The sequence below is a fragment of the Musa acuminata genome, chromosome BXJ2-3 (assembly GCF_036884655.1).
Source record: "Musa acuminata AAA Group cultivar baxijiao chromosome BXJ2-3, Cavendish_Baxijiao_AAA, whole genome shotgun sequence".
NCBI lineage: Eukaryota > Viridiplantae > Streptophyta > Magnoliopsida > Zingiberales > Musaceae > Musa > Musa acuminata.
In genome coordinates this window covers 12,017,501-12,027,670 of record NC_088340.1, presented here as the reverse complement: position 1 = coordinate 12,027,670, position 10,170 = coordinate 12,017,501, and the positions used below count along the sequence as shown (strand labels likewise).

At 41.5% G+C, this 10,170-nt stretch overlaps 1 protein-coding gene across 1 annotated transcript; it reads right to left on the bottom strand.

The window, feature by feature from the left end:
• Positions 1 to 233: 233 nt before the first annotated feature.
• LOC103973423 (putative invertase inhibitor) lies at positions 234 to 770 on the bottom strand. The gene has a single exon (XM_009387983.2). The coding sequence runs from the start codon at positions 768 to 770 to the stop codon at positions 234 to 236; it is 537 nt and encodes a 178-aa protein (XP_009386258.2).
• Positions 771 to 10,170: the final 9,400 nt, after the last annotated feature.

The window sequence follows — 10,170 nt, the reverse complement described above, 5'->3', positions numbered from 1 at the left end:
TATTCTTGATTCTTCATTTAAATGAAGCTCCATCTGATAAATTCTCAAAATTTGATCAAATTTATATTTTTATCTTCCTAATATGCAAAATAAATACATATGACAATACTTTTCTTTCGGGAAAGTATTTTTACTTGCTTTCCCTGAAGAGATCAAGCATGAAACACATTATTTCATTCGGAATAGGATCTTCTTGAAGATATAACCAACGGAAAGGCGGAACGGCAAGCAAGTCACCCCAGCATATTGGTGAAGGCTAAAGCAAGAATGCAGATCTTCCTCAAGTCGGAGTCCTCCTTGGTCAAGGGCGAGGGGACCTTCATCTCCTGAAAAGCCTCCTCGCAGGTGATGGGCGCGTCCACACCAGCGCTGAGATAAGTCTTGGCGTCGCCCAGGCGACCCTCCTTGATGGCCGGGATGGACGCGTCGAGGTCGGAGAGCACGTCCTCGTAGACGCTCTCGCAAGACTCTAAGCACTGCTTCGTCTTCTTATCACTCGCCTTGGCTAGCAAACTCTTGACCTTAGCGTTGACGCTGGTGGCTTTCTTCTTCGTCAAGCTAGCCGCGATCACCGCCAGCCCCTTCTTGTCCGCCGACTGGCTCCCCGGGTACGAGCGGAGCGCTGCCACGCAGAAGTCGTACTTGACATTGGGGCTGCTATTCGCTGCATCCCTGCACGCCTTCTCCACCGATGCCTCCACCCCGGGGAGGAGGTGGTGGTGGAGGAGGACTGTCACCGCTAGGAGGATACAGATGGAGGACGGCCTCATCGATTTGCTGCTATCGATAGCTTGGTTAGGTTATGCGTGCTTCGTAAGGAGACGAAGTTGATATCAATATATAACCTTATTGAGGCGGGCAAATATTACTGAATTCTAGAGCCATTATTAGTCAAGAAATAAAGAATTCAACGATGGAATTTTTTTTATAGAAAGAAATAATTCTAAAGATTACGGATCGAATATTCAATGAAACCTAAGACAAATATAGGAAGGATTTAGTATCGGTTATTCCTTATTTTTCATAAGGATTTAGGATTATAAAAGTCGTAAGAGAATTTATGTCTCAGTCGAGTTACTTCGATGACGTTTATAATTTGATTTTATACGAAGAATAGTTATTTCTAATTTTTTTATTTATATATGGCGTTGATATTTGGATTTTACTATTGATATTAAGTTAGATTAAATTATTTTAGTACATGGGTCAATGAGCATAAGCTTAAATGCATGGCTGGGAAAGCAAGTGACCGCTGGCAATTGCATGCATGCATGCAGATTCTCTTACGTCGGAGGCCTATATACATCGAATGAGATGCGGATAAAGCATCAGGTTAATTGCATTTTTGGGAAAACGAGGGTACCGATAAGCACATCCAAGCATATCAATGGGGATGTTACTCTCGATTCTTATTTCACTGTGAATGAATGTAACCATCGACATTAAATCATTCATCTAATCATGTGACACCGTATCATCAATTCATTTTGTGTTAAGTAATCGTTAAGATTGTTAATGTATGCTCATTACAAACACATTAATCTCTTCATTTTGTGAGCCCCTGACGAGGTGTCATCCTTCCTATCGTAGAAACTAGTAACACTATACGACTAATAAATGCATATCCCCTAACGCTACTCTAAAACACGATCAAGGGGATGAATGAAAAATCATCATGTATCTAAATTATAAATGATTATAAGGGAACAAAACAAGAACAATGCAAAAAGAATCAACTAGCTTTACTTTTTAGAATAATGCTTACTAATATTTCGTGGTAGGATATTCTCTAAGACACCACTAAAGAGAATCAGAGATGAAAAATGAAAGTTTGCATGCAAGGATAAGTAATAGTTTAAGGATTTTTATGGGCTTTTTAATAGGCGGAAAACTTTACCTACGTGGAAATGTTTGAGAAACCAAGAATTCCAAATTCTCTACGTCATATTCTACAAGAAAAATATATGTTAAGACAGGAATGAATTTACTAAATATATGTGCACCACAAAGAAATTTAAATAAGATAGTAAGTCAAAAGAAAATGACAAGGTGATCATTCTCTTTCTTTTCTACACATGGCAGTAAGCTCATAAGAACTCCTTTAAATTCTGAAATCATCGTTTGTCATGCATCTAATTCGAAAGGTCAGGTAATGCGTTCCAGCTCCTACCAACCAAATGTGCTAACAAATCTCCTCTCATCTTTTGGTGAACTCAGATGCATTATCTTAGTATCAGAGTGGCAAGCTTACTGCTTCAAACATTACTGGGGAAAAGAAATAAAAATTAAAATCGGATACAAGTAAATAGTATAAAGTTAAAATAATAAGATCAAAATTAAAATTAAATAAAATAATAACATCAAAATATAACATGATAAAATTCTTAATTAGTTGAGAAAAACTTACACGCATAAACTAGAAGGTATACACTATAAATATATCGTACAACATTATATTTAATATAAGAACAAATAAGACATCTTGATCTTTTATAATAAAAAAATAAGAAAAAGAAACTAAAGGAAAGAAACTAAAGAGGAACCAAATAAAGCAAAAGATTTGCTCTCCTCACTTCTCTATTTCTTTCTCTCTATTCCTGTGATGGATTGGATGGGTTCTTCACTCTACATCTCGGTGCCTTATATAAACATCACAGGGATTGAAGAAATCTCCTCAGTGTCACCTTGCACGAGAGATTACAACCATGCATCTTATCTCATGCGTGGGAGGTTGCAACCTCCCTCACCAGCGGTGCAAATTCACTCATCCACGATGCAACCACGCATGTAGATGAGATCACACAAGAAGGTTGCAACCGCTTCTGTATACGATACTCGAGACATTTTCATCCTCTCCGCTCAATTGCTAGGGCATTACTATCACTCACAAAGATGTATCTTGACTGCATGTAGCCTCCTTGAAAGTTGATGACTCTTTAATATTATCATACTCTTTATGCCAAGTAAGTGGTACCCTCTTACGAGTTGATCGTCGAACTTCTCAAGCCTCGAACTGAATTGATACTTGTCCATCATACTCAGGTGTTGCTTTAGAAGAATCATCTTTCACCTGAACTCCAATAGTTTCTGAACTTTCTATCCCTGTACTATTGCTACCATCATTTTGAAGATCTTTTACAACGATAACATCTCTAATCATTACCTCATGGCCAGTGGGGTCCGATAAGTGATATCCGTTTACTTTATCAGTACAATTCAAGATTACGCAGTTTTTAGACTTAGAGTCAAGTTACGTTCTTTTTGGGCATTATACATTATATATGCTGGACAACAAAAAATATGTATGGAAGAAAAATTATGCGGCTCACCAATCCATAACTCGATAGATGACTTCAACTCAATTACTATTAAACGAGACCGATTGATAGCATAACAAACACTTCTTGTTGCTTTTACCCAAAACAGAGTCTTGTTCCTCTGTTTTATCATGTCATTCTACTGAGGATTGTGTGACACTGTAAGCTGCCCCTCAATGCTTTCTTACCTATAGAAAATATCGAACTCATTGCTTGTATATTATCTGTCCACAGGCACTTGATCATTTTCCCATATTCAAATTCTACCATTGCTTTAAATGACTACAAATCTGAAAACACATCAGCCTTCTTCTTGATCGGAAACATCCAACATCTCTTAGAATAATAATCAATAAATGAGAAAATAATTTGCTCCTCCTAGTGATATAACTGGTGACTTCCAAACATCAAAATGAATCAAGGCAAATATGCAAGTCTAGGTATAAGGCTTCTATCGAAGAGAATCTTTAGGACTCGTTTTGACATGTGTTCCAATCTTTGATGACATAACATAGTAAATTATTCTTTAGAGCTAGATGATGCTATAGGTGCATCTGTCTCTTATAGTATCTCTCTCAAAAGCATATGTAGATTTGCTAGGATCTTCTTTGTCTTGGTTTATTGACAATCTTCGTACTACTATTTTCAATTTGGATCCTGCAGCTAAGCTAATCCAACTGTCCAACTGGTAATAGATTTTTATTTTGGTCTTTGATATGTTGTACATCCCAAATGGTGTAAACCATATATGACAATGGTATGTATGTATCTAGACCAAGATAAATCAAGCATCCTCTTGGATCTATATCTATAAATCTAAATCCTCAATATATAGGATATTTCCCCTAAATCCTTCATGAAAAAATGTCTAGATAGCCAAGTCTTTATAATGGAGAGCATTCATATATCATTCCCAATAACTAGGATGTTATCCACATATGACACCAAGAATGTGATAGCACTCCCACTTACCTTCCTGTAGACACAAGGCTCATCTTCGTTCTTAACGAAGTCATAAGATCTGATCACCTTATCAAATCTTATGTTCTTAACATCCTCTCCTCTAATATATCTCACATATCTCTCAAAAGGATGGGGTACTCTATTGGACCTAGGTAAAGTCAGAACTTGTGTGCTAGGTAACTGAACATACTCTGGCTATGGAATGGTGCTTAAACTAGGTTCTCCAACCTCGCTCAACTCTATTATACTCTCATTGTCTCCACCAAGAATATGTTTCTTCCCAAGAAACACCACTCTCTTAGCTACAAAGATCTTTTGGTCCTCGGGATGATAGAAATAATACCCATAAGTTTTCTTGGGGTATCCCACGAACTTGCACCGCTCCATCTTGGATTCTAACTTATCGGGGTTGTGTCTCTTAATGTAGGCATGATAATCTCAAATCTTAACAACCTTAAGATCATGCTTCTTTCCTTTCCATATCTCATATGGAGTAGACACTACTAACTTGGTTAGAATTCTATTCAAAAGGTAAGCAGTGATCTCTATGGCATATCCCTAAAATAAGATGGGTAGGTCGGCGAAACTCATCATGGACCGCACCATATCTAATAGTATGTAATTCCTCCTCTCAGATACACCATTGAGCTGATCTATATAAGGAGGTGTCCATGGGGACAAAATCCCATGGTCCTTGAGGAACTGGGTAAACTCTGTACTTAAGTACTTACCTCCTTAATATGATCGAAGAGTTTGAATACTCTTTTTAGTCTAGTTCTCCACTTCATTTTTATACTCCCTGAATTTCTCAAAGGCCTTGGACTTGTACTTTATTAAGTGCATATATGTCTATACCTTGAGAAATCATCTATGAAAGTAATAAAGTAGGAGTAACCACCTATGGCATGAGTTGACATGGGAACGCAGACATCACTATATATGAGTTCCAACAACTCAGTGGCTCCCTCTCCAGTTCTACTAAATGGAGAGTTGGTCAATTTTTTGCAAAGACAAGGCTCACAAGTTGCATTGACTCATAGTTGAATGGATCCAGATATCCACCCTTTAGCAACTTTTGAATTCTTCCTTCATAGATACGATCTTGCCTACAATGTCATAGGTATGTATTGTTCACCTTATCTTGTTTTCTCTTAAACTCACTTATATTCATGATATGTGGAGCAATATCTAGCATAAATAAGCCATTATGCAATGTTCCTTTCATGATGATATTATCATTTGATAATATTGAACAACCATTATTCTCAAAAACTAATTTATATACACTGACTATCAAACACGAAATGAAAATAATATTTTTGATAATAGAAGGAAAAAATACCATACATCCAATGAAATAATAGCTCCTCCAAGTAGATGTAGGGTGACCTCGCCAATAGTCACTACAATAACTTTTACTCCATTACCCATCTTGAGGTCCATCTCACCTCTCGCCAATCTCCAAAGTCTTATTAGAATCTGCAACAAATTATAAATATGATAAGTACTATTGGTATTCAATATCCATGTGTTATCATAGGATTCTAACAAATAAAGACTGATCATGAATGTATTTGAAGCTTATCCAAGCTTTTGTTTTACCCTCTCTTCAAGATACTCTTTATAGTTCCTCTTCTAGTTCCCATATTTACTACAGTGAGAGCACTAACCTATCCTTTGCTGGGTTTTTCTTAACAACCTTTGCTTTACCTAATCTGCCGTTGTCTTTGCCCTTTTTAAAGGACTTTTCTATCTTTCTTTTCTTTTTGGTCTCACCAGAGAACTAGCTTCTCTTTCTTGATAGTGCTCTCTGCCTCCCTCAACATATTAAGAAGCTCAAGGAGAGTCGCCTTAATCTTGTTCATATTAAAATTCATTATGAACTGAGAAAATGAATCCGATAGGAACTATTCCCAAACCTATGAGTTTCTCTATTCACTCAATTATCTTTAAGACATAGTTTTGAACTGGTGTCCCCTTAGTCATCCTAGCATGGAAGAAACTCTTAGATATCTCATATCACTGAATCCTTTATTCTTCCTCAAATAATTTACAGATATATAGGAGAATGGATTTGGCATCCATCTTTTCATGTTGTCTTTGTAACTCAAGAGTCATGGAGCCCAACATGTAACACTGAGTAAGAGTGGAGTCATCTATGCACTTCGCGTAGCAAGCGATCTCATTCTTGCTTGCCCCTTCCTCGGGCGTAGGCATCATTGTATCAATGACGTACTGTCACGGACTTAGCTGGTTTTGCCTAAGTCGTGCGGCACCCTTGCATGTCCGTCCGCAAAGGTCAGCCTCCCCGGAGCCTCCCATTGTCCCTTAGGACCAACAAAAGAGAGAACGGGTTAGAGAGAACGCCTCAATCGGGATCCATAAGCAAACATCTCCGAAAAATACTTCATAGACAATGCAAATTACAAACAGACTTTACAAGCTCTGAACAGTTACACAACAAAGGGTAAAATGGTCCATTACAGATCAAAAATCTCTCGCACGTGTCCACATGACACAACCTTTATTTACAAGCCTAAAGAGGCCACCAACCCAACTAAAATGAGACTATTAAGCCTTCGGCCGCCCCTCTACATGCTGTACAAGGCATGAACATGCCAAAAGACACGGACATACATAAGCATTACATCAAACATCTTGTTTAGAAGTTCGTTCGTGACATTCTCCCCCACTTATTCCTTCGACGTTCTCGTTGAAGCCTTTGTCGACACTGTAACTCCTTGCTTTTGTTGAGTCTTCAATCTTCTGCTCCAGCTACAATGCGCCTCTTGGCTCCTAGCTGCTCTCCGCTACTGTTTTTGAGTAGTCAAACCTTTGATCCGCCATGCTGCTTCAACTCACTAATGACTCTGACTCTGGTGTGGGGTTGGCTGAGTTGTGTTGATCCTTGTTGATTCCTGCGGATCCCCCAGATGAAGGAAAAGACCATCCTTACTGCACCAGTCTCTCAAATTCCTCATGCTGCTTGAACTGGGTGGATGCTTGTTGGAGCTTTAACGAGCATCGTCTCGCAAACTTCTGAAGTTTTGGATCCTTCCCCCACAAAATTTGCTCATTGACTCTTCTTTCACTTAGTTGTCACATCCAAGTAGGTTCGCATCACTTCCGCTTTCGATTGGCATTTTGTTGGGAAATGAAACGGACAATCTACTCTCAGTAGCGCTTATCACCGTTGGTGAGGATTTGACAACTATTATCTTCCATTATCTTCGAAGGGTCTTTGAACTTGTGCAGAGCTCCTCTGTTGGATAGATAAGAGAATTGGGGTACTCGGTTTCGCTCATTCTCTTAAGAGTTGAGAAGGCAAAGGTTACTTGACTTCGCCCGCCTCCTCGAGGTTGTACTCCATGCATCGAGCTGGTTACTGGCCTTCGCCTGCTCTTTGCTCACACTTCTGAAGCACTTGAAGTGTTTGCACTCCTTGCGTTGAGTTAGTTACTGTGATTCACCTTCTCAATGCCATCGAACTTCTGGAATGCAGGAAGTTTTCACCCCAACTTGGAGTAATTCTCTCATAGGTTTGGTCGCCTCTGGGATTGTACCGTCTTCTCCATCAACCCTGCCGCCTACTCCACTGAGTAGCAAAGGTACAACACCGCGTACTGCCTACTTCGTTCCTTGGTTATGCACTCTTGCATGACCCGAAGTCCTTCACTTTCGGCTATCTTAATGAGAAGCTCATTGACACCAGTCTTACGAAGTTCCTCGGCCTCTGCCCTTCAGCCTTGTCTCGGTACTTGGAGATTGCCTCTGTATGCTCCACCTCCTCGGCCCCTTTCACGACCAAGCACTCTCCCTCCATGAGAGCAAGGGATCAATGACTTTCATGGAAGTCCTGCCTCTGCGGTACCAAGGCGCTGCCATGCCCATGGCACTACTATTCGTCGCCTCGCATCTGCATCCCTTTTCTTCACAATCAGTAGATATGCCTCCGTGGCACTCCTCTGAGTCCACCTCCATTCTAACTGATGCTTAATTTTGGGTAGCTAAGTCCCTCTGGACTCGTCGTCGCTTCCTTGCCCCTTTCGACCCCCTGCTTCAACACCTCTGTGTTCTCCAAGCAGTCTGTTTGGTCGATGGAAAGACAGACTGCAACTCCCATGCATAGCCTCTGCCATCACGTTGTAGGGTTTGCACCGATTCTGTTCTCCTTAGCTTCCTTGGTAGCAACGTTCGCTTACTCGACCTTGTCCTCTGACTTGCCGGGCTCCCTTAAGCGAATATGAGCTCTGGAGTAGTCCAACTCTCCAGCTGCTTCGATCATACCTCTGCATGATCAAGTCCCTCCCATGGAACTCACTGGTACTTGCATTCAAACTTTTCCCTTGGTGGAACACAGCCCCCATATGCTGATGACCAAGATTTTCATCCGATGCAAAATTCGATGCACGCACAGAAGACCCACCTCTGCGGTACCATGGCCTTCACTCCTTGAATCCATAGCCCTTTGTGTCGTCGTGTTGTTCACCAAAGTGGAGCTTCCAGTAGCTCCCGATCATACCTCCATATGATCTAGTCCCTCACGGGACTATATCGTGTGTATCGCATTGCCACGAACTGTTCTACTACAATCCGCTGCACCATGTCGCCTCCTGGTGACATCTCCATTGCATTCTGATCCTTGTGGAATAAACTCGAATTGTGAACCCTCCATGTGTGGCCTCTGCCAATACATCGCAGGGTCTCTTCCACCTTCGATTTTGTTTGCTCCTTTGGCAATCGACCTTCATCCGCCCACTCTTGGGTCACACCTAGATGAAGCACGCTCTAGGACAGTCCGACACCTAGTAGCTCCCGAAGTCCACCGATGTCACTGTAATTTGTGTACCATTGTCTGGATCCTGGGCCTCTGCCCCTACCAGCACAATCTCCGCTGCGTACCACTTCCTTCATGGCAACTTGAATGGCAACACTGTGGCATATTCTTCAAGAGTACCCACCTCTGAGTCCTCTTGCCCCGTGCTAAGGCCTTCTGAACCCAATTTCGCCTTCGCAAATTGAGTCGCCTTAGTTCCTCCATCAAATGCTTCTCCGAGATAAGGTGCATGTGCCCAGAAGCTCCCTTCGTCTTCGGCACCATGCAAGATGAGTCCGCTCCATCAGAATGAAGGACCCATGGAACAACATGATCCTACTCTTGCCTCTACAAGAGTTTATGTCCTTGACCTCTGTCTAAGGAAAGCATTGTGCCTCTACTCCATGTTCCAACTTCTATGCTGGCTCCCTTCATACGGCTTGGGTACTTCGCCAAGTTACACCCAAGTTGCTCTTCTCCTCGTTTTTGCATTGAGTCGATGGTGGTTCTCGCGCCCACCATTCCACGGGTCAGCCCTCCCTTGAGTTCGATCTCCATATCGACTCCAAGTGTGCCTTCATTTGGGTTGCTTTGAGTCGCTCCCCCACTTGATCTCGTAATGCATCCACCAATGCATTCTCTCGAGCGAGATCATGCGACAACTTGCCACTTGCTCAGTCCATTGAGCTTCATGGAGTTGTTGTTTGTCGAGGTACTCCTCATCAACATATGAGGTCTGTCCCATATGATTCTCCCTCTAGAGAGCCAAGACTTATCCCTCCTGGATAACTGTCCCGTTGGAGCAACATCTCTCTTCGTTTCGGAGACCACCATCCCCTTGGACTACTCCGATCTGCTGAACAAACTGTGCATTGTTCTGCCTCCTGCAAACGCACTTGCTAGATTGTGACTCCACGTCAATACAGCCCCCGCTGCACCACTCAAGGCCTAGCAACATGCTGAACTCGTTGCACACTTCAGCCTCTTACGGACGTATCCTTCACATGTCGAAGAGAAAGTTTCAATGCTCCATGGCACTGAGTTTCGGTCGCCTTGGGATGGCCGCGAACATTC

Coding starts and splice junctions, on each gene's coding strand:
- LOC103973423 (XM_009387983.2), bottom strand. CDS start 770: ATGAGGCCGTCCTCCATCTGTATCCTCCTAGCGGTGACAGTCCTCCTC.